This window comes from Ceratotherium simum, chromosome 39 (genome assembly GCF_057802395.1).
Source record: "Ceratotherium simum simum isolate JZ-2026a chromosome 39, ASM5780239v1, whole genome shotgun sequence".
In the NCBI taxonomy this organism is placed as follows: domain Eukaryota; kingdom Metazoa; phylum Chordata; class Mammalia; order Perissodactyla; family Rhinocerotidae; genus Ceratotherium; species Ceratotherium simum.
This window is the reverse complement of record NC_141938.1, coordinates 6,150,721-6,174,859: the sequence shown is the minus strand read 5'-3', so window position 1 is coordinate 6,174,859 and position 24,139 is coordinate 6,150,721. Positions and strand designations below refer to the sequence as shown.

The 24,139-nt window shown below is 57.1% G+C and overlaps 1 protein-coding gene and 1 long non-coding RNA gene across 8 annotated transcripts in view; one reads left to right on the top strand and one right to left on the bottom strand.

The window, feature by feature from the left end:
- The window catches only part of PDE4A (phosphodiesterase 4A), a 44,293-nt gene that overhangs the window by 9,759 nt on the left and 10,395 nt on the right, over positions 1–24,139 (top strand). For 2 of the 7 annotated variants that reach the window (XM_087425472.1, XM_087425473.1), the window contains 5 exons: positions 19,705–19,896; positions 20,245–20,281; positions 20,402–20,472; positions 21,247–21,296; positions 21,467–21,579. In XM_087425472.1, the coding sequence (XP_087281598.1) occupies positions 19,705–19,896; positions 20,245–20,281; positions 20,402–20,472; positions 21,247–21,296; positions 21,467–21,579 (463 nt within the window). Of the gene's footprint in view, positions 1–70; positions 544–7,891; positions 8,143–9,457; positions 9,601–19,704; positions 19,897–20,244; positions 20,282–20,401; positions 20,473–21,246; positions 21,297–21,466; positions 21,580–23,771; positions 23,899–24,139 lie in introns of those variants that run through there. The other 5 variants (XM_087425474.1, XM_004442628.3, XM_014796948.2 and 2 more) reach the window with 5 other exon arrangements.
- LOC147912129 (uncharacterized) lies at positions 20,633–21,579 on the bottom strand. Its single transcript, XR_015550190.1, has 2 exons — positions 21,424–21,579; positions 20,633–21,160 (listed from the first exon to the last, which is right to left on the bottom strand). It is a non-coding gene; the product is annotated as an uncharacterized LOC147912129 (long non-coding RNA).

Below are 24,139 nucleotides of genomic sequence, written 5' to 3'. Positions count from 1 at the left end.
CTGCCGGGCACGGAGCGGAGCGCCAGGCGCCGGTAGGAAGCCTCGGCGCCCGGCCCGGGGGCGATCGGCCCGTAGCGCCCCCGGGTCTGTCCCCGGGGCGCCATGGCCCCACCGAGGCCGGGCGCACCAGCGGGGCCCCGGGCGCGTCGGCTTGCGCGCAGCTGAGCGGGGTTGCAGCTTAGAGAGGCCGGGGCCCCCCGGGGTGCAGGTGGGGATCCGCGCCATGGAGCCCCCGGCCGCCCCCTCGGAGAGGAGCCTGTCTCTGTCTCTGCCCGGGCCCCGGGAGGGCCAGGCCACCCTGAAGCCACCCCCCCAGCACCTGTGGCGGCAGCCGCGGACCCCCATCCGTATTCAGCAGCGCGGCTACTCGGACAGCGCGGAGCGCGCCGAGCCCGAGCGGCAGCCACACCGGCCCATAGAGCGCGCCGACGCCGTGGACACCGGCGACCGGCCCGGCCTGCGCACGTCCCGCATGTCCTGGCCCTCGTCCTTCCACGGCACCGGCACCGGCAGCGGCGGCGCGGGCGGAGGCAGCTGCAGGCGGTAAGACTCCGGGCGGCGGACGCGCGCGGAGCGGATAGGCGCGCAGGGAGGTCGCACCTCGCCCCGCTGGCCGCAGGGGGCGCTGTGATGCGGGTGGGGGTCAGTGTGGCTGGCGGGGGTGGGGGTGGGGGGAGTTCTGCTGCGGGGGCGTCCGGGACCCGGCCCCTGGTGGGGCGCTGTACCCGAGGCTTCCTAGTGAAGCCGCTCCTGGGGGCGACTTAGGGGGCGCTATGCCGCGTGTGGTGTTAACGGGGTCTCGGTAGAGGGCTGCAGCTTTAGGGGTCTCTACCCTTAGTCGGTGACAGTGCAGGACAGTGGCTAGGCTGGGTACCACTTGAAGGGACTTTCCTGGTTCATGGTGTTTGGGGGTGTCCTAGAGGGCACTCTGTAGGGGGCGCCTGCTAGGACCACAAGCTTTCTTCCAAGCTGAGGGTCCTTCTAGGGGGCAGAGGACTGTATGGGATGGGGGAGCCTTCGTGGACTTGGCATTCATGCAGCAGCTGGGGTCAGAAATCCAGAGCGGGCTTCTTGGGGGGCCCTGTGTGCTGGGCTGGAGCCCCCTGGCAGGGCAGGAGCGTCAGGATTCCCATAGATGCCCAGAGGGAGGGAAATGCCCAGGGGCGCACAGTCTCAGCAAGGGAGGGGGAGTCCCTGCCTCCTGGAGGTGACAGTGTTAGTAGGGGGAGGGTGTTGGGTATCCCATCACTGACCTGACTTCTCCCAGCTGTTGGAGTCTACCAGCTGTGGCTGCCTCGGCTGTGTGCTCTGCCCGGGCTTCCTGGTCCTGGGATTGTGACACGGGGACTGTGTGTGCTTCCAGGATGGTATAGTTGTGACCTAGTGACGGTGTGCTCAGGGACTCAGTGATGGTGACAGCGTGACTGTGTGTGCTCCCAGCACCGTGATTGTGTGACTGTGTGCTCCTGGGACACAGGGATTGTGATAGTGACTGTGTGTGCTCCTAGGGCAGCAGTGACGGTGGCACTGTGATGTGTACACTCCTGGGGACAAGTGATTGTGGCAGTGGGACCGTCCACGCTCCCTGAGCACTGTGGCTGAGACACTGTGACATGCTCTCGGCTGCCCCCATTCCCCGTGTCCGGGAGTTGCTGCTCTGAGTTTTGGGACGTGCTCCCATCTGCCTGGTGGGCTGTCTCTGACCACCTGGTGTTCCGATGGTGCTCAGCGGCCCGACTGTGCGCTCTGGTGACATGCGTGCTGACGGCTTTGCCTGTGTGTTCTGCCTGACCTACAGGGGTCTCCCTCTGCTTGGGACGTCACTGGGACAGTCAGATTCGGGCCTCACACTCCTGGAGTTCCTGAGAGGGGACCCTCTGTTGTGGGTCTCTCTGGGGACCTCCAGGTCCCCCCACCTCCCTTGGGGCACACTCCGCGCCAGCCCCCGGGCCCCCACCAGGCAGCGAGTGTTGTGGGCCCAGCGCACACAGCCTGCTCTTTCTCGAAGGGAACCGGAGAGAAGCTGAAGGAAAACAAAGCTAGAGTCAACAGGAAATGCCAAGACCCAGGGCAGCGCGCCAAACCAGCGCAGGTCACTGTCCGGAGAGACCAAGGAGGGGGCTGGCTGCAGTAGGAACAGGGCCCTATTCCCTTTTAAGGCCCCAGGGACTCCCCCCACCCTGGTGTCTGGGGTGCTGACTCCCGGGGGACAGTGGCTTAGTGGCAATAAGCATCATTGTCTTAGCACTATCCATCTCGTAATGGCTCACTCTTGGGCTCCATGCCGGGGACTTTTCCATTAGTCCTCATCCCGGTGCCCCATGAGGTATTCCTATTGGACAGATGGGGAAACTGAGGCCCAGAGAGGCCACATCCCTCCTTCTCACCCAAGCTCATGCAACCGGGAAATGGCAGAGCTGGTATTCCAACGCAGGTCTGCCTGATGCCTGTGTGTCCTTGCACAAGTGTCTTGCCCTCTCTGAGCCTCGGTTTCCCCATCTGTCAAGTGGAGCTGTGGTTCGCACTGCCGGGCGGGGGTCAGTCTGAGAGTTCTGTGAGATTGGGGATGGGTGGAAAGGACTTAACACAGTGCATGTCCAGTAAATAGTCACTCAGGGACCTGGAGTCGGGAGAGGTGGGGCCTGTGTAGACCCTGCTCCTCTAAGGTGGGAAGAAAAAGCAGGAACCTCAACCACATCCCCACAGGGGCTCAGGTTTCTGTTTCACTGTGGGCTGGAGTAACTGTGGCCAGAGGGAGGGCGTTGGTGCCAGTGTCCCTCTCCCACCCCCCCAAACCCCCCAACCCAGCCTGAAGGAGGAAGGGGGAACTGAGAGGCCTCCACGGGGAACCTGGCTCCTTGGCTGGCATTCTGCCAGCCCAGTTCTCCAGAAAGGGGTTCTACCAGTGCACACAGGGGGTCCACGGTGAACTTCATGCAGCCACCAAAAAGGGGATCCAGAGAGCCCTCCAGACTTGAGTCCCAGGAACTCCCAGAGAGAGGGCACAGCCGCCCGTTCAAGATGGCATCCACAGCCCCCCTCCAGACCCGGGGATGTGTGAGCCTGCGCTCCTGGCGCCCTGCGAGGCTGAGTCACGGCACCGCCACGATCTGTCAAGAGGCAGATGGAACGCGAGGAAAAGAAGGACTCTGGTGGTGAGGTTGGGGGGGCTTGCCTGAATTGAGGGCGGGGCCAACATACCTAACCATCTCCCCCTTTGGACCCCCAAACTCTCGCCACCGAGGGAGGCGCTGCCTGGCCCCAGGAGGAGGTGGAGGCAGTCGGACTGGGGTCTCTCTCTGGCTCGTGGTCTCTGTCTCCACTTGGGTCCTCGCCTCCCCTTGTCCCTGGCGCTCCCAGATCCCTGGATGTGCGCTGGGAACGGGGGTCTCCTCGCGCACCTCCCGTCGCGCGCCCTCTGCTGGGGGACGAGAAAGGCACAGGCTGAGTGTGGGCTCCGAGTCCGGACCTGCCTCCGGGACTCTGGTCCCCGAGCCGAGCAAAGTCCCCGCCGCCACCACTGTCGCGGCGCCCCGTATTATTATTTCATGCGTATTGAGCACCCCAGAGAGCGGGCGCCAGGCCGGCCGACCGCAGGCTGCGGGTGAGGTCCTCGCCTTCCCCGGGTTGGGACCAGGCCGCTACCTGCATCCTCCATCCTCCATCCTCCATCCTCCATCCTCTGTCCTCTGTCCCTCAGCCAAGCGCGGTGGAGACGGCCGCCTGGCGGATGGAGAGGAACTTGGGGGCAAAATTGCGGCCGTGGAGTTCCCGTCTCGCCTCCGCGCGCTCACCCATGCACACGCCAGGGCCTCCCACCTGCGTTTTAACTCCCAGCATCTTTGGCTTTCCATTCCTGTTGAGGAAACTGGGAGACTGTGACTTGCCCAAGGTCACACAGCGGGGAAGGGGAGAACTGGGGTTAAAAACCAGATCTCCTCCACTCCAGATCAGTGGATGAGATTCAGACTGTAGCTCTACCCACTAACTTGCTGTGTGACCTGGGGCCAGCCAGCATGCCTCTCTGAGCCTCAGTTTCTTCATCAAGAAACCGGGCTGAGTAAGATCTGCCCACCCCCAGGGCTGTGGTATGGCTGACGTCCAGGCTGGGCAGCCAGAAGCTGGTGTTTGGAGAACTTCCTCAAAATGACATCAGCAGAGAGAAAAAGGGCGTCCCCCAAAACCACAATCCTAGGCCCGGGCTGCCAGGGTGCCCCCTCTTTTACCAGTAGCAGATTGACTGTAAACTCCTCTGAGTTGTGGGAAACTGAGGCTCTGGGTCTGGGGGAAGCGCAGACTGGGAGGGTGAGGGCAGAGTGTTGGGGGGCATCTGAGCCCACTGTTTTCACTCCTGAGTAACTCAGAGTTCAAATCCAGCTTTGCCCTTGACTTGCTGTGTGACCTTGGGAAAAGACTTGCCCTCTCTGAGCCTCAGTTTCCTCGTCTGTAACAGGGCCATTCATTCCACACACATTGATCCAGCATCTTCAGGCTGTGGCGAAGGATGAGGTAGACCCAGTCTCTGGAGTTCTGAGACCAGTGCGTGAGAAAGAAATAGCAAGTAAAGGCATTCGATAATTCCAGATGATGACATGTGGGACATGAAGAGGGACCCTGGGGACAGGGAAGGCCTCCTGAGGAGGTGACATTTGAGCAGAGACCTAAGTGAAGTGAGAGAGGATGTTATGTGGGTGTCTGAGGGATGAGGGTGACAGGCAGAGGGAACAGCCAGTGCAAAGGTCCTGAGGCAGGAGTGTGTCTGATGTGTTGGAGGAAAGGAGGCAGGGAGGTGATGGGGCAGCTTGTGTAGGGCCTCATAGGCCATGATCAGGATGGGCCTCAGTTTACATCTGACTTCCTGGGAAGGGACAGAGGTCACTGACCTGGAAGGAAACTGAATCGTGAGGGGCCTGTGTCACCTAGTGGCTAAAATCCTAGTCTCTGGGGCCAGACAACTGGACTCTTAATCCAGCTCTGTTTCTTCCGGGCTGGGTGACCTTGGCTAAGTCACTTCCCCTCTCTGGGCCTCAGTTTCCCCATCTTTGAAATGGGCCTAGGAAGAAGTCTGTTCTCGAAGTCTGATCTGAGAAATCAGCAGAACAATGCAGGAAAGCTTGGGGACAGGTAACATGATGACTTTTCTTTCTGTTTGGACCTGGACCCCAGGGCCCTGGCGATCAGTGCATGGGTCTCAGTGGGTTTAGAGCTGGAGTTCTCACCCGGGGGCCATTCTGCCCCCTGGGGGACATGTGGCAATGGCTGGGGACATTTTAGTGGTCAGGACTGAGGGGGTGCTACTGGCATCTCGTGGGCGGAGGCCAGGGATGCGGCCACCGATAGTAGCGCACAGGACCACCCCCCAGGACAAGGGATTCTCCAGCCCCAAATGTCAAGTGCATTCAAAAGAGGTGACGTCACCGCCAAGGGGGGCAAAACTTGGTTCTCTGGGTGGATGTGTGAAAAAAACCAAAAGTTACTTTTATGTATAAAGCCCAGATAGACACACAGTGCAGAAACAGATGCACAGCTTAGCTAGGGCATTCGTATTTCGTGGAGGACGCGATTAGGGAGGAAAAATGTCTAAAGAGGCTATTCTTTCGGGGGGCGATCATGAAATAAAGGGGGGGCAAACACGAGTCTAGAGCCTGGCTCAGCCATTCACTGGCTATGTGGCCTCGAGCAGGTTGTGTCTCTCCAAGATTCAGTTTTCCCGTCTCTAAAATGGGGTCAATAGTTTCGCTTTGGCGCTGTTTTGTGAGGATTAAATGAGATCGTGGCTGGAAGCACTGAATGCACGGGAAGCATTCTGAAGGTTAGCTGCTGTCATTGTCATCGTCACCTTCTGTATCCTCTGGTACGTTATAAGCTCTCCAGAAAAGTTTTGTCAAATAATAATACTCTTAGATAACATTCAGGGAGTGCTCCCTATGTCCAGAGACTTTTCTGAGTCTTTTACAAGTCCATCCATGCATAGTCTTAGTATACCCATTTTACAGGTGGGAAAACTGAGGCTTGGTGAAATGAAGTGGCTGGCCCGAGGTCAGATGACTAAGACGTGCCAGAGGCCAGGCTCACGCCTAAGCCCTCCGACTCTGGGCCCCCACCACCGGAGCCAACAGGTAGAGAGGGAAAGATATTCACAGAGGCAGGGCCCTAAAATAGAGATTTGCCCCATTTTTCTTTTTTTTTTTTTTTTTTAAAGATTTTATTTATTCATTTTTTTCCCCCCAAAGCCCCAGTAGATAGTTGTATGTCATAGGTTCACATCCTTCTAGTTGCTGTACGTGGGACTCGGCCTCGCGTTGGACGGAGAAGTGGTGCCTCGGGGCGCTCCCGGGATCCGAACCCGGGCCGCCAGCATCAGAGCGCGCGCACTTAACCGCTAAGCCACGGAGCCGGCCCTGCCCCATTTTTCTTATTTAAAACAAGCTTCTCCCCTTTCCCTAATCCCAAAGAGCCGCAGAGAGGTTGGGGTCGGCTCTGGGAGTATAACCGGCTACCTGACTTTGTTCAAGAATCTTCACCTCCCTGACCCTCAGTTTCCTCATCTGGGAAAGGTGATAATGTGCCCTCCACAGAGTTGCAGTGATGGAGCACGCAGAGCCGCCGCCGGAGCCCCAGACAGTTCCCATCCACAGAAGTCAGCGCAGAGGGAGCTCCGGTTCCTGGGGCCACGTCATGAGCTGTGGGGGCCCCAATTCTAAGAGATGCTCAGGGATTCTAAGGAATGGCAGGACTGGAGAAGTCTTTGGAGTGTCCAGGGCTGTGAGCACACTCAGAGCTTCTAGGGGTGTCTAAGAGTTAGACGGCATGCCTCAGAAGCTGTGGGGGGCCTTCTGGGGATATCCCCAAGGATTGTGGGTGCATCTTGGAGTCTGGGGGTAGCCTAGGGTTGTAGGACTGTCTTAGGAGCTGTGGAGGAATCTAGTTATGCCCCTGGGGTCTCTGCGAACCCCAGGATTTTGGTGGCATCTCTGTGGTTGTGGAAGCACTCCCTGAATCTGAAGGCACCCCTGAGGTTATGTTGGGGTCTCTGCACTTGTGAGGGTGTCTCAGGGATGCTGTGGAGCCATTCAGGGATTGAGGGACATCTGAGGGACTACGGAAGCATTCCTGGGGTCTGTGAGGGACCCTAGGATTTGGGGGGATGCTCTGTGGCTGTGGGGGATTCTAGGGGTGCTCTGGGGGTCTCTGCATAACTCAGGGAGGGTAGGGGGTGCTCTGGGGCGTTTGGGGGACATCCGAGGAACTGTGGTGGTGGTCCTGGGATCTGAAGGGGTTTCTCATGGGCTCTCAGAGCACCCCTAGCATTTGGGGTGCATCCTGGGATTCTTGGGGTGCCATGGGGTTTGTGGGGATGTCTCCATAACAATGAGGACACTACTAGGTGACATATGGGGAGTTATGGGGGTATCCTGGGGTCTATGGGGGCCTCTCAGAGCCCCTCTGGGTGTTGGGGGAACCCAGGGATTTGGGGGGTACCTCTAGGTTCGGTGGGGACATCACAAGGACAGTGCGGGCACTCCCTGGGATTGTGAGGACGTCTGAGAGACTCTGGGGACGCCCCTGAGATCTGTGGGGCCTCCTAATACTGTGGGGGGGCACCCCAGAGATTTTGCGGGGCATCCCAGGCGTTTGGAGAGACGCTTCCGGCGACCGCGAGGACGTCAGACGGACTGCGGAGCCCCTGGGGTCTGCGGGGTGTCCCCGCCGCGGCCGCGGGGGCGCCCCAGGCCCGCCCCGCCCCGGGGGCGGCCCCAGCGCGAAGCCGGAAGGGCCGAGGAGCCCGGCGGGGTGGGGCCCGTGGGCCCCGGGGCTGGGCGGCCGGCCTGCGTGGGCCGCTCGGGGCGGGCGGCGCTGCTCCCCAGCGCCCGCCCAGGCGGGGCCGCCCTGCGCCCCCGCGGCCATGGCGCGGCCGCGCGGCCTGGGCCGCATCCCCGAGCTCCAGCTGGCGGCCTTCCCGGCGGCGGCGGCGGCGGCGGCCGAGGACGAGGCGTTCCTGCCCGAGCCCCCGGCCCCGCGCGCGCCCCGCCGCCCACGGTCGCCGCCCTCCTCGCCCGTCTTCTTCGCCAGCCCGACCCTCCGCAGGCGCCTCCGGCTTCTCCGCGGCTTCCCGGATTGCGGCCGCCACGCGTGGGCCGGGTAAGTGCGCGCGCGTGGCCGTGGGTTCGAGTCTCCCCGGGCCACCTGGCGCGCGCGGGGGTCTGGGGTTCGTCGCTGGCCCTCCCCAGCCTCACTTTTCCTCTTCCGTCACAAAGCAGCGATAAAAATCATCCCTGCCCGCCGGGGTTGCCGTGGAGACATCTGATAGGGCATGCAGTAGGCGCTCAATAAACGCGCCTGCCTCCCACTTCCTGTGCAGACCTGAGGCTGCGGTCAGGTTTGGGGGGAGTGAGGCCAGCGTGCCATCCGGGGTCACCTGAGGACGTGTGTTCAGGTCTGTTAGCCTCAGTCTAACGGCCTGTGAAATGGGGCCAGCGGTGCCCTCTGGGGGTTGCCTGGCCCGGAGGCTCGCTGTTCGTCGCGTGCGCGGGGCACCGAGGGCAGATGGAAGTTCCCTTCCCGGCCGGACAAGGGGTGGGCTGCGGGGGCAGGAAGCCTGGGGGTGAGGAGCCTGGAGGCCACATCCGGTCTGGCTTCCCAGTGTCAGTGTATCTTGGAAACGGAGGTTGGCAGCCCAGAGGTGGGCACGGGCTGGCCCTGGGGGGCTTCTCCTGTGCCTGGAAAGGGTCTTCTGCCTCCCTCTCTCCCCGCTCCTCTCCCCATCGCCCGTGTTGAGAACCTGAGTCGGGAGACAGACTGGGAGAGGGCACTGCGGGGACAGGACGGGGAAGAGATTGGGGCGGGAAGAGAAGAGGAGGAGGGGTCGGGGTCTCTGGGAGACCCGCGTGGGGTCCGGGAGGGTGTGTGTGGGGAAATCAGTGCCTCTGTCCCGGCCTCTCTGTGTATCTCTGTCCCCCTGTCCCGCCCTCCATCTCCACCTTTCCTGCATCCCTTGTTCCTCTCCTGGGTTTTTGTCCCCAGACCTCGCACTCCGCCCGCGCGGGCCAGTCTCCTTCCCCCTGGGCGCACGGCGTACGGAGAGCTCTAGCGGGCCCAGCTCGACGTCAGGATGGGGAGGGGGGGAAGGCGGGGCTGGAGGCGAGAGGAGGGGGGTGGCGGGCCCGGAGCCCGGGAAACCGGAGCCCGGGGCACCCCCGAGGCTCGGGGGAAGGGAGGCAGCCGGGAAGTGTGCGCAAGATTCCGCAGGGCCCCCCCGCAGGCGGAGGCAGGCGCGGAGCCCGCCCCGGCGCTGCGGAGACGGGGACGCTTGATCGCTCGGGGCGTCCCTGGGGGGTCACCGGGAGGGCGGGTGTGGAGGCGGCGCCGGAGGCGGCCGCAGACGCCTCGGGCCTGGCGAGCGGTGCACGGCACACCACCGTGAAGCCGCCCTCATGCGCGCCTCGACGTGCGCTTGGCACCCATGCGCTCCAGTGCGGCGCCCCGGGCGCGGCCCCGGCCCCCTGCCTTGACACTGCCCCCCGCGGGCTCCGAGTCCCTGGCCCACTTCTCCTTCGGCGATGAGGACACCTGTTGGCACCCTCCAGGCAGATCGGTCAGGTGGGTGGCCCGCGGCCAGTCCCCTCCTTTGCCACCCAAGGGCTCTGGCTGCGCTGGGCGGGGGGCGCCAGTCTGCCTTGGGGGAGTCCTCACAGTGGCTTCTAGGGTCTGCCTGAAGCCCCTCACCCTGCCCTGGCCCTAAATGTCTGGGTGCTGTTGAGGGCTTCCTGCAGGTGGTGGTTCCAAAAATGGGTGCTGGGTCCTGCCCTCTTCGTGCCTACCCAAGATGGGATCCCTTCCCCCTCTTTTTGCCCCTAAACCTGGGTTTCTGGCACTCACTCTGGAGGCAAATATGGGTGTCCAGCGTCACCTGGGCTCCACTCCCAGGCCACAGGCCTCGAGCCAGGTCCCTCCGGCCCTGCTCTGCTCAGAGCCTCCAGCCTTACCCCCTCCCTCCTTGCTGCGGCTGCCAGGCTGAAAACCAAGCTGGGGTGGGGGCGGGGAGGTGCCGCAACTCTGGGGATATTTAGAGTCAGCTGCTGCGGCAGAAAAGTGACCTTTAGGTTCTCAGAATTCTCAGGGGACAATGGCCTTGTTCTTGCTGCCAGGCACCAGCCCCTTCAGACACCTGGACACACATGCTCTCCAACACGGACACACACACTCCACATACACAGCCACACACAGGGTAATCGGGGTCACCTGGGGTTACTATGCTGGGCAGGGGTCACCTGGCTGGTGGGGACACAAAGACGACCCCACAGTTGACTCATGGCCACGGTGACACACAGGCCACAGAAAGCCTGACACAGCTTCGTGTGCACTTCAGCAGGAACACACTCTCACTGCAACACACACCCAGGCCTCATTCCCACCTGCGCACAGCCACACACAGGAGCATACCCCATCCCGCCCAGGAGTCAGGGACAGTCAGTCACAGCACGTGGGTGGCACACAGGCACACTTGCACAAGGTCACACAGACTCACAGACGCATGGATACGGACACCCAGACCCCACTGGCACACACAGATGTACAAATCCACGCACACACCTACATACACACAGCTGTGTTCAGGTGCCCCAGAGCACACGCACACCGTGACTCACATACACAGACCCTCCTTGCACACCCAGCCCCAGCCGTGTCAGCCGGCACCACGCGCCTGCCTGGCAGACACACACCAGCGCCCGCCCTCAAGCTCTGTGTCACCTTCACAAAACAAATGCCAGGCCTTTCCATGAAGGCTGCCCGGCACCTCCCGAGGGAGTCAGGTGCACCGGGGCAGGGAGGCCAGGGGCAGGCGGAGACAGACGTCCCATTTAGCCTGCGGGTTTGTAGCCTGGCGGACCAGGTTCAAGGCCTTGCTATACCACGAGCCAACTTCTTCATCCTGTCGGTGCTGCAGTTTCTTTCTCGAAAATGGGACGTTAGCACGGGTCCAGGTGTAGCACAGTGTCTGACATGTGGCATTCAATAGCGATGGGCTACTTGCATTGTTTTATGATTTTTACCAAGTGGGATATGTTCTCTTTCCCTGCCACGCCCCCCGCACCCCCACCACCAAGCTTGTTTGTTTCCCTTCAGCTCCTGCGGCAGAACTCTCTGAAGCCTGCATGGGCCCCTGGGCTGCACAGTCCTCCAGAGGCCCAGTGTGATGCTCGGGGAGCCCAGGTGGACAGGCCTAGGGAGCCTGGAATGGGGGAGGCGGGTAGCAACTTCACCGGAAGAGGACACCAAGTGGTCATCCTGTCTGAAGGATGGGTGGTCATTTCCCTTCTGATGGAGCGTCCGGGCGTGTGGCTGTGATGTCACGGCCTGTCGGCTGCCCTTGACCCTGCTTTGTGCTTTGGGTCACTTTGGGGCACCCTGAGCAGTGGCAGGCCTGGGAAGAGGGACTCCCCACAGCCCTGGTGGGGGGCAGGGGTCTGATTCTGGGGGATAGCTAAGACCCCCCCCACTCTCAGGCTGCAGTTCCACAGGCCTAACCCCCTCCCCCCGGCCCTTCCACAACCCCGGAGGCATCTGCTCCTGGAAGCACAAACAGCACGACCCCAGGGAGCCTCTTCTTCCCATCCCGGCCTCTGGGCCCCAGCTTACGTGAGCCGAGTCCCCTGGGGCCGCGGGATCTGCCAGCAATGCTAGTTACGTGCCCTCTGGGGCTTGGAACTCGTCTTCCCTAAACTTCGGCTCTGCTCGAGTTCCTGGGCAGGGCTGGCGTCCTCAGTATGTAGGTATCTCCTCTCCCCTCCCCAGCGGCACTCAGCAGAACCAAGAAATCCAGGCTGGGCCTTGGGAGGCTGGGCCACCAGCCCCTCGCCGCCCACCCCCCTGTACCTGAGCTTCCTCATTGAACCGGGACGTTCACAGAACCCAACTCACAATTCAACTGTTGGTGGGAGACGTAACTGGGTTCATGTCTATAAAGCACTTCGATTGTGCCTGGCATACAGGAAGTACTCAATAAGTGTCTCGTTATTATTACTGTATACTTAAAAGGATCTAACCTGGCATCCGGTACACAGCAAGTGCTCAATAAATGGGCATTATCATCAAAGGCCCGAGCTCATGATCTAGGAGTATTCCACCTTAAGAGGGTTTTTTCTTTTTGTAACTTACTTTTAAAAATTAACATATTGTAAAGTTCACCCTTTTTGCATTGCATGAGGTTTTTTTATTGTGGTAAAATCTACATAACATAAAATTTCCCATTTTAACCATTTTTTTGAGTGTACAATTCAGTGGCATTAAGTACACTCAGATCGTTGTGCAAGCTCACCACCATTCATCTCCAGAACTTTCTCGTCTTCCCTAACAGGAACTCCAGCCCCATTAAACACTAACTCCCCCTCCCCCTCCCCCAGCCCCTGGCACCCACCATCCTACTTTCTGTCTCTGTGGATGTGACTCCTCTAGGGACCTCATGTAAGTGGAATTATAGGGTATCTATTCTTCTGTGACTGGCTTATTTCACTCAGCATAATGTCCTCCAGGTTCATCCATACTGTAGCATGTGTGATAGAATTATCTTTTTTAAGGCTAAATAATATTCCATTGTACTGTACGTATATACCACATTTTTTAATCCGTTCACCCATTGATGGACACTTGGGTTGCTTCCACATTTTGATTATTGTGAATAATGCTGCTATGAACACTGGTGTACAAGTATTTGTTTGAGACCCTGCTTTCAATTCTTTGGGGTATATTCCTAGAAGTAGAATTGCTGGATCGTATGATAATTCTATACTTAAGGTTTTGAGGAGCTGCCAAACTGTCTTCCACCATGGCTGCACCATTTTACATTCCCACCAGCAGTGCATAAGTTATTCTAGTTTCTCCACATCCTCACGAACATTTGTTATTTTTCTTCTTTTTCTTCGTCTTTTTAGTAATAGCCATCCTGGTGGGTGTGCAGTGGTATCTCATTGTGGTTTTGATTTGCATTTCCCTAATGACTAATGGCGTTGAGCATCTTCTCACGTGCTTATTTTCCATCGGTATATCTTCTTCGGAGAAATGATTATTTAAGTCTTTTACCCACTTTTTAACTGGGTTGTTGGTTTTTTTGTTGTTGAATTTTAGGAGTTCTTTATATATTCTAGATATTAATCCCTTATCAGATATGTGCTTTGCAAAAATTTTCTCCCATTCTGTGGATTGCCTTTTCCCTCTCTGAACAGTGTGCTTCGGTGCACAAAAGTTTTTAATTTCAGTGAAGTCCAATGTATTTTTTCTTTTGTTGCCTGTGCTTTTGGTGTCATATCCAAGAAATCACTGCCAAATCCAATGTCATGAAGCTTCTAAGAGTTTTATAGTTTTAGCTCTTACGTTTATGTCTTTAATCCTTTTTTTTTTTTTTTTTTGGTGAGGAAGATCAGCCCTGAGCTAACATCCATGCTAATCCTCCTCTTTTTGCTGAGAAAGACCGGCTCTGAGCTAACATCTATTGCCAATCCTCTTCCTTTTTTCCCCCAAAGCCCCAGCAGATAGTTGTATGTCATAGTTGCACAGCCTTCTAGTTGCTGCATGTGGGACGCGGCCTCAGCATGGCCGGAGAAGCGGTGGGTCGGCGCGCGCCCGGGATCCGAACCTGGGCCGCCAGTAGCGGAGTGTGTGCATCCAACCGCCAAGCCACAGGGCCGGCCCTTTAATCCATTTTGAGTTAATTTTTGTTTATGGTGTGAGGTAGGGGTCCAATTTCATTCTTTTGCACGTGGATATCCAGTTTTCCTCGCACCATTTGTTGAAAAGACTGTCCTTTTCCCATTGAATAGTTGTGGCACCCTTGTCGAAAATCATTTGACCATATATGTGAGGGTTTATTTCTGGGCTCTCTATTCTATTCCATTGCTTTATACGTCTCTATGCCAGTACCACACTGTTTTGATTACTGTAGCTTGGTAGTAAGTTTTGAAATCAGGAAGCATGAGACCTCCATCTTTGTTCTTCTTTTTCAAGATTGTTTTAACTGTTCAGGCTCCCTTGAGATTCTATATGAATTCTAGGATGGATTTTTTTTTTTGCCGAGGAAGATTCACTCTGAGCTAACATCCCTTGCCAATCTTCCTCTTTCTTTCTTTGAGGAATATTAGCCCTGAGCTAACATCGTGTGAATCTTCCTCTATTTTTTACATGTGGGTCGCCGCCACAATTGGGCTAATGAGTGGTGTAGGTTGCGTCTGGGATTTGAACCCACAAACGCAGGGCCACCAAAGTGGAGCGTGCCAAACTTAACCACTATGCCATGGGGCCTGTCCCAGGATGGATTTTTTTTATTTCTGGAAAGGATGTTTTTGGGGTTTTAATAAGGATTGCATTGAATCTGTAGATCGCTTTGGGGAGTATCGACATCTTAACATTATTAAGTCTTCCAGTCCATGAATATGGGATGTCTTTCCATTTATTTGCATCTTCCTTAATTTCTTTCAGCAACATTTTGTAGTTTTCAGTGTACAAGACTTTTGCCCCCTTTAGTTAAGTTTATTCCTAAGTTTCTTATTCATTTTTATGCTACTGCAAGTGGAATTGTTTTTATAACATCCATTTTAGATTGTTCATTGTTAGTATATAGAAAAGCAACTGATTTTTGTGTTGATTTTGTATCCTGCAACTTTGCTAAATCCATTTATTTGTCAGTTCTCAGAGTTTTGACACATGTAATCCCCACCACTGGCTTCCTCCTCTTAGCAAGATTCATTTGAGACTCATCCAGGTCGTTTTATGTATCAGTAGTTAAAAAAGAAACTGCTGTTTCTTCCTACTTTGCAAAAGACTTCCGACACCAAATGTGTGGTGTTTGCCCACACCAGTGCTCCAAGTCTCTGCAGACACCAGCTGGGTGGACTAGTTTGATTTAGTCCTGACACTGACTGCCTGGAGGTAGAGCAGATCCCACAGGTTAAGGGCTCAGTCCTACAAGACTGCCCCCACTTCAGGCATCAGTCTCAAGTTCAAGTTGTTGCCTGTGCTTCTGACCCACCGGCTATAAATCAGAGGTTCCCATGACCCCCTCCTCAGGTTCAATAATTTGCTAGAACAGATCACAGAACTCGGGAAAAGATTTACTTACTAGATTACTGGCTTATTATAAAAGATACAGCTCAGGAACAGCCAGATGGGAGAGATGCGTACCGCAAGGTCTGGGGACGGGATGCAGGGCTTCCAGGCTGTCGCCAGGTGCGCCACCCTCCCGGCACCCCCATGTGTTCAGCAACCCGGAAGCTCTCTGGACCCTGTCATTTGGGGATTCTGATGGAGGTGCCATTATGTAGGCACGACTGACTAAGTCGTTGACCATCCCATTGGTGGTTAACTGAACCACCGGTTCCTCTCCCTTCCCGGGAGGTCTGGGATTGGGGCCAAAAGTTCCAACCCTCTAATCACATGGTTGGCTCCCCTGGCAACCAGCCCCCACCCTGAGGCTGTGCAGGAGTCCCCACCAGGTGGTCATCTCATTAGCATACAAAAAGACACTTTTCACTGCGGAGATCCCCAAGGTTCTAGGAATTGTGTGCCAGGAAACCAGGGCAGAGACCAAATATATACTTCTTATTATTTCACAGTAGTTCATTTTTTATGGCTGAATAGTATTCCATGATGTGGATCTGCCACAGTTTATCCATTCACGAGTTAATGCACGATGGGTTTGGTTGTTTCCAGTCTTCGGTGATTATGAACAGAGCTTCTATAAACATTTGTTTGTGGGGTTTTGTTTTTGTTTTTGTTTTTTTATAATTTTATTTATTTATTTATTTTTCCCCCCAAAGCCCCAGTAGATAGTTGTATGTGATAGCTGCACATCCTTCTAGTTGCTGTATGTGGGACACGGCCTCAGCATGGCCGGAGAAGCGGTGCGTTGATGCGCGCCCAGGATCCGAACCTGAGCCGCCAGCAGCAGAGGGCGCGCACTTAACTGCTAAGCCACAGGGCCGGCCCTGTTTTTGTTTTTTTACGGAGGAAGATTCGCCCTGAGCTAACATCTGTGCCAATCTTCCTCTATTTTGTCTGTGGGTCCCTGCCACAGCATGGCTGATGAGTGGTGTAGGTCTGCGCCCGGGATCCAAACCCACAAACCCGGACTGCCAAAACGGAGTGTGCAGAACTTTAACCACTAGGCCATGGGGCCAGCCCCTGTCTGCAGGTTTTGAGTGGACATATATTTTCGTTTATCTTGGGTAAATACATAGAAGTGGATTTGTTGGATCATACCGTAAGTGTATGTTTAATTTCATACGAAATTGGCCAACCATCTGCCAGAGTGGCTGTACCCCTGGCATTCCCACCAGCAACGAATGAGGGTTCCAGTTGCTCCAAATCCTTGTCACCACTGGTATTATTGTTAGTTTTTATTCATTTTAGCCATCCTGGAAGGTGTGGAGTGGTAGTTCACAGTTTTAATTGCATTTCCCTAAGGAGGAATGAGGTTTCCTTGAGTTGTCTGTCTTCTTCTTATTGAGTTTTTTGTGTGTGTGAGGAAGATCAGCCCTGAGCTAACACCTGTTGCCAATCCGCCTCTTTTTGCTGAGGAAGACTGGCCCTGGGCTAACATCTGTGCCCATCTTTCTCCACTTTATATGGGACGCCGCCACAGCATGGCCTGACAAGCGGTGCGCTCATCCACACCCGGGATCCGAACGTGCGAACCCCAGGTCACCAAAGTGGAGGGCCTGAACTTAACCGCTGTGCTACCGGGCTGGCCCCATGTCTTCTTATTGTTGAGTTTTGAGAGTTCATTATACATTCTGGATACAAGTTCTTTGTCATATAATTTCTCCCAGTCTGTAGCCTGTCTTTTTATTCTCTTGACCATGTCTTTTGCAAAGCAGAACTTGTCACAGTGTTTTTAAAAAGTTTCTTGAAGTGTGTTTTGAAAAGAAGTTTGATTTTGACTATTTAAAGATTTCTGGTTTCTCTCCTATAATGGGAATATCTGGTTGCTCAGGGTCCCCAACCCCACTTTGCTTTTTTTTTTTTTTTCGCTGAGGAAGGTTCGCCGTAAGCTAACATCTGTGCCAGTCTTCCTCTATTTTGTATGTGGGTCGCTGGCACAGCATGGCTGACAAGAGGTGTAGGTCCTTGCGCAGGATCCAAACCCACGAGCCCGGGCTGCAGAAGTGCAGCAAACCAGACTCAACCACTACACCACAGGGCTGGCCCCCCCCACTTTGCTGATTATATCAGCTGCCTGGCCCCTGGGAGGGATGTGGGAAGAATGTGCTCTGATGGGGTCAAGTATGCAGAGAGCAGCAGTTAATGTTTTGATCTGAGGAGTCACAAGACTTGGGTTTGGATTCCGACCCCACCATGATCTTACTGTGTGACCTGGAGCGAGCAAATCATTCTCCTCTCAGAACCTCAGTTTCTTCATCTGTAAAATGGAGTCGGTGAAGTCCCTCCCCAGTCCCCCACCCCAGGACTGGCCCAGAAAAAAGGCTCAATATGTGGAAGCTGGTATCACTGTTCTGGTCTAGGAGATTTCAAATTTATTTCTTAGCAGAGGGACCATTCAAATAAAATCTTATGCTGACTCTCGATAGGTAGGACCAGAAAGAAGACGATTCCATTTCCTCCCCCTACCCCCTTGCACCCACCAGAGCATAGCCTGAAGTCTGCTGACCAGTTTAACCCCCTCACTTTAATAATGGAGTAACAGACCAGAGAGGGCAGTGGCCTTCCAAAAGCCACACAGCATGTCACAGGCACCCAGCTCCCCACTCTCATCCTCAGTTCTCCTTTTTTTTTTTTTTTTGTGAGGAAGATCAGCCCTGAGCTAACATCTGTGCTAATCCTCCTCTTTTTGCTGAGGAAGACCGGCTCTGAGCTAACATCTATTGCCAATCCTCCTCCTTTTTCCCCCAAAGCCCCAGCAGATAGTTGTATGTCATAGTAGCACATCCTTCTAGTTGCTGCATGTGGGACGCGGCCTCAGCATGGCCGGAGAAGTGGTGCGTCGGTGCGCGCCCGGGATCCGAACCCGGGCCGCCAGTAGTGGAGCGCGCGCACTTAACCGCTAAGCCACGGGGCCAGCCCTCAGTTCTCCTTATCGATTGCTTTCCTGAGTCCACTACCAAGTGGTGTCTATGGGGCTGATAGATTTATAATTGCCAGTGATTTTTGTGTGTGTGTGCTCTGCACTAGGCACTGTTCTGCACATTTTCCCTGTGTTAACGCTGGTCACCTGGATGACCCGAGGGAGGTGGCGGTTGCCCCCATTTGGTGGATGAGGAAACTGATATTCAGTCATTTCCCCCAAATCACACAGCTGGGAATTGTTACAGCCAGCATCTCCCTGCCTCGTCCTGAGGGTCTGTCTGGCCAGTGCCCCCAGGCTAGGGTCCCGCAGTCTCCTCTCTCTCTGTAGCTGTGTCTCTGTCATAGTCTGTCTGTCTGCACTCCAGCCACACCAGCTTTCTTGCTGGTCCTCAAGCAGAAACCGAATCCTGCCAGAGGGCCTTTGCACATGCCGTGTCCTCACCCTGGAGTACTCTGTCCCACCTCCTGAGCCGTGGCCTGCTCCTCCTCATCCTCCAGGCCCTGCTCAGATGTCACCTCCTAGGAGAGGCCGGCCTCAACTACAGTAGCTAAAATCACCTCTCCAGTAACTTGCAGTCATCCACCTCGTTTTAATTCTCTGCCTGGCACAATCCAGTTTATGTATTCATTCATTTGTTCATACATTTTATAATTCATTCAACAAACATTTATTGGGCATCCACTGTATTCCAGGCCATGTTCTTGGCCCAAGGGATACGACCGTGGACAAAGCAGACAAAAATCCCTGCTCTGCAGAGCTTGGTTCTAGAAGGGAAGGGAAATAGTAAAGAAGATAAGGAAAATATAAAATATGTCAGATAAGTAGTACTTTTTTAAGGAAGGGAAATATGAAATATTAGGGGAGGGGAGGCGACTTTTGAGCTGATGCTGAAGGAGGTGAAGGAGGAGCCATTGGCGATCTGGGCAGGGGAAGCAGCCTGTGCAAAGGCCCTGAGGCAGGAATGTGTTTGAAATGTTTAGGGAACAGCAAGGAGGCCATTGTGGCTGGAACACAGTGAGTGAGGGGTAAAGTGGGAGGTCACGGGACAGGGCCTTGTGGGCTGCAGTGAGGGCTTTGACTTTTGCTCTGAGTGAGCTGGGAGCCATAGAAGGTTCTGAGCAGAAGACGGACATGACCTGACTCAGGTGTTCACAGGCGCCCTTCTAGGGGGGAACAGACTGAGGGGCAGACAGGAGCCGGGGACCACAGCAGAGGCGAATGCACTGGCAAGCGATGGTGGGGGCTGGCCAAGGAGCGGGTGAGAAGTGGCCGGGTTCTGAATAGATCTGGGCAGCGAGGCTGATTTGAGGTGCAAAGGGAAGAGGAGAGCCAAGGAGGACCCCACGGCTTTCGGGGTGTGCACGGCTGCTAGGTTACCCCTGTTTATAGTCCAGCCCTCCCATGTCATCTCCGTGAGGGGCAGATCGTGGTCTGTCTTGGTCCCCACTGTGTCCCCAGGGCCTGGCTCTGCAGTTCCCTGCCTCCCATCTTTTTCGTGGTGTCTGCCTCTCTTTAATGTCCTCTGTCAGCCCCCCCATCTCTGCTGGCATTCCTTTGTCCCCTCATTCCTCCTGACCTCACCCCCTCCGTCTCAGCCCCCTGACCCTCCTCCCGCCCGCCCCCTGCAGCTTCGAGGCAGAGAATGGGCCGACGCCGTCCCCCGGGCGCAGCCCCCTGGACTCGCAGGCGAGCCCGGGCCTCGTGCTGCACGCCGGGGCGGCCAGCAGCCAGCGCCGCGAGTCCTTCCTCTACCGCTCAGACAGTGACTACGACATGTCACCCAAGACCATGTCCCGGAACTCGTCGGTCACCAGCGAGGCGTGAGCACCACCACCCCACCCCCGGCCCTTCCAGGCCTGGCCCCAGCACAGGCTGCCCTTCCCAGCAAGGGGGGGCACTGCCCAAGTGTCCCCCCACCCCACCTGAGCCCCCCTCCCTGACAGCTGTTTCCTTCAGGCCCGGCCCCTGCAGTGTGTCCACCCTTGTGAGGTGTCAGTGCCCTCTCCCCCCACCCCACGGAGCCCCCTCCCTGCCCACCAGCCTCCCCGGGCCCAGCGCCCACAGATGCCACCCTAGGGAGCTGCTTCTCTGGGACCCCAGCCTCTCTCCACCCAGGCTCTTGGGGGTCCCACTATGAGGACCCCTGACTGCCCCGTCCTTGACTGCAGGCACGCGGAGGACCTCATCGTGACGCCGTTCGCCCAGGTGAGACCCCTCCCCTAAGGAGGGAAGGGTCTCCGACCCTCCCCCACACATGGGGACAGGGGCCAGCCCCGGCTGCCCCTCTGGGTGGATCCCTCTCCTCACCCCTGCTCCCCATCCCAGGTGCTGGCCAGTCTCCGGAGCGTTCGCAACAACTTCTCCCTTCTGACCAATGTGCCCATTCCCAGCAACAAGTAAGTCGAGGCTGGGCCCCAGGGCCCATGATCATGAGGCACATCACACTTGGGTTCAGCTGTCCGCTCTGCTGTGTGACTTCAGGCAGGCACTTGACCTCTCTGAGCCTCTGTTCAGGCAACAGCTCTCCTGAGCCAGTAAACCACTGTGATTCAAATGCCTGAGACACAGAAACTTTTATAAAGACCAAGGGGTACAGACACACGGTGGTGAGGCCATGGGTAGCTAGGCACCCCACCTCGGGGCCAGTCTTGGCCCTGATGCCAACTTGCTGCAAATAGCATCCTGTGGTACCTCTGTTCCTCCTCCATAAAAATGGGAATTTAATAGTGCCTCCATCAGATGACTGCTGTGAGGAGTCCAGAAGATGACATATAGAAAGTGCTAGAACATTGTCCAGTACATAGTAAGTGCTCACTAAATAGGAGTAGTTCTTATTATTTTGGGACAGAGGTGTGGCTGACAGCTGCTGGTACTCTGGGAGTTGGGGGGCAGAGCCGCCCTCAGAAGGTTCAAGGAATTGTGGGGAAGGGATGGTCGAGGAGGCAGGAACTCTGGGGACACGGGACCGGAACCTTCCACGGATCCTTGAGCCTCAGTTTCCTCATCTGTAAAATGGGTTCTTGCTGAGCTCTGTGAGAGGCTGCAGGCAGAGGACGTGGCAGCGTGCGTGGGACACAGTGAGCACTCAAAAAGAAAAATCAGTAGTTTGTGGAGAGAGGGCGGCAGGGATCTAGGGGGCCAGGCTGACCCTGGAGCCCCATCTCTTGCAGGCGGTCCCCGCTGGGCGGCCCAACCCCGGTCTGCAAGGCCACGCTGTCAGGTAACTAAGCCCAGGGGGTGGGAGAGGGCCCCTCTTGCTGCCCCGGCGCGGGTCCCTCACCCTTCCCCGGCACCCCCCTCACCTGGAGGACCCCCATCACCAGGGGCTGGGACCTCTGGAGGTCTACCTGTGGACCTTCTCGGTCACTGCTCCTGCTGCCCCTTCTCCAGAGGAGACCTGTCAGCAGTTGGCCCGGGAGACGCTGGAGGAGCTGGACTGGTGTCTGGAGCAGCTGGAGACCATGCAGACCTACCGCTCCGTCAGTGAGATGGCGTCCCACAAGGTGTGCGGGCCTGGGGACTGCAGGGCGGGCAGCCCTGAGGGGAGGGGCCAGCCGCTGGGCGGCACCTGTGGGCGGGGCCAGCCATGGGGCGGGGCCAATCCCTGGACAGAGCCTGAGGGGAGGGGCCAACTGCTGGGTGGGACCTGTGGGCGGGACCAGCTGTGGGCGGAGCCAATCTCTGCGCAGAGCCTGAGGGGTCGGGCCAGCCGCTGGGTGGGACCTGTGGGCGGGGCCAGCCATGGGGCAGGGCCAATCCCTGGGCAGAGCCTGAGGGGTGAGGCCTGCCGCTGGGTGGTTCCTGTGGGCGGGGCCATCCGTGGGGCGGAACCAATCCCTGGGCAGAGTCTGAGGGGTGGGGCCGACCGCTGGGTGGGACCTGTGGGCGGAGCCAGCCATGGGGCAGGGCCAATCCTTGGATAGGGCCTATGGTGTGGGGCCATTCTCTGGGCAGGGCTTGCGGGGTGGGGCCAACTGCTGTATGGGGCCTGAGGGCGGGGCTAACCACGAAGCCGTGCTGGTGGGCGAGGCCAACTTGCGGATAAGGCCTGTGGGGTGCGGTCAGTCCCTGGGCAGGGCCAATCCCTAGGCGGCAGCTTCGGGACTTATAACTCCTAGATTCTGACTTTTCCCAGGGCTGGAGGAGCCTGGTGTGTGTGTGTCTGTGTGTGTCTGGTTGTACATCTGTCCGTAGGCGACCATCTCTCTTGGGAATGGGGTCGTATGCTTGTATGGTCTACTGGTGTGTCCCTGTGGCTATGGGTCTGTGCGGCTGTCAATTTATTGGCTACACATTTGCTGTGCGGGGCCGGGTGGGGCGGTGTTCTGAGAAGATCCATCAGGAGTGTACCTATGGAGGGTGTATGGGTGTGCACAGGCGATTATCCAGGGTTGTAAGTGTGTGGGGCTGTGCTGGAGGGATGTGTATGTCTACAGGTGTGAGTTGGCCCAAGTGCGAATCTGTGTGTATCTCCATGTGTTTGTGCCCGTGTGTGTGTTCTTGCAGGGCTGCAGGGGAGGGTGCAAGGCTTCCATATACAGTTGCACAGACTGTGCACTGCACAACTCCAGGGGGCACCGTTCAGAAAGCAGGCAATGTAAATGATGCTTCCTGGAGTTGTGCAGCACGGTGGCAGCCCATGTGGGAGGATTGTCTGTCAGGAAATGAGTGTGCACGGGGGTGCCTGTGTTGGGGGTGCATATCTCTGTGGGTGGAGGTTTGTCTGGGAACATGCGAGTCTGAGGGTGATTGTGTCTCAGGGTGTGTATGTTTTGAACATCTGAGAATGTGACTGTCTCTGAATGTAGGTCTGCAGGTGTGTTTCTGCAATGGTGTGTGTGTGAATGTAAGTGTGAGTATTCCCTTATGGATTTGTCAGGGTACATTTGTGTCTAAGGCCACACGGGTGCTTGAGTTTATTTGAAACTGTGTCTGTTGGTGTGTTGAGTGTGTGTCTGTAAGTGTGTCCAGTATCTGGGTGTTCGTCCTTCAGTGTGTGTCTGCACGTCTTGGGTGTGTGTCTGTGTTCTTGGAAGGGGTGTGTCTGAAGGCTCCACTATGTAAATGTAAATATGTTGGACCTCAGAGTTGTGACTGTGTGTGTGTGGGGGGCCGGTCAGTGTAGGACGGAAAGCATTTGGGTATCTGTGTGTGTTCCAGTGTGTCAAGTGTCTGGCTGTGTTGGTGTGGAAGGTGTGTCTCCGAGTGTGTGTGTGTCTGTGAGTGTGTGGAGCATCTGGGTTGGTGTCTGTCTCTGGGTGTGTGCATGGAGGGTGCGTGTGTCTCCCTCCCTATCCCCGGGGCCCCTCCTGTGTCGTGGCTGAGGCCCCTTTAACGCCCCCCCACCCCGGGCACCCCCTGACGTCGCCTCCAGCCTGCCAGTGCTGCAGTGAGCGCGCACACGCACGCACACACACAAGCGGACACACGGAGCCCGGAGCCTCCTAAGCGTCCTCGCGGGACCCTCGCCCTGCCCGTCCCCCCATGGGCAGGGGTCCTCTGCCGCCTCCAGCTGCAGCCTTGCGGGGGCCCATCGGGGCCAGAGGCGGGTGGACCATGTAACCAGGGCTGCCGCCGGGAGCGCGGAGGGGAAGGGAGCCCCCAGCCCTGCTGGGCCGGCCCGGGCCCCTCCGCAGCTCCCCCTTGCACTGCCCACCTGCCCGGCACCCCGCCCCCCTGACAGTGGCTGTTAACCCCGGGACTCCCCACACCCAGCCTCTGTGTGCGGCAGCCCCGAGCGGGGCGACGACTCCAAGATGCCCTTGGTGGATTTCTTCTGTGAGACCTGCTCCAAGCCGTGGCTGGTGGGCTGGTGGGACCAGGTAGGGGAATTCCGGGGGTGGGGGGTGATGGGCAGGAGACCCCGCCCTGGCCCTCCCCCCTCGGACCCTCCAGCCCCCAGTCTGGGCTCATGTGTGCAGCTGTGCACGTGTGGTGCCTGGAGATGAAGCCTTGTGACTGTCTCTGTGTGTGTGGCCCAGGGCTGGGCGTGGATGGCGGGTGGCTGGGGGTGTGGGTCTCTCGCTGGGTGTGACTGTCACTGCACACGTGTGTGTGACTGCA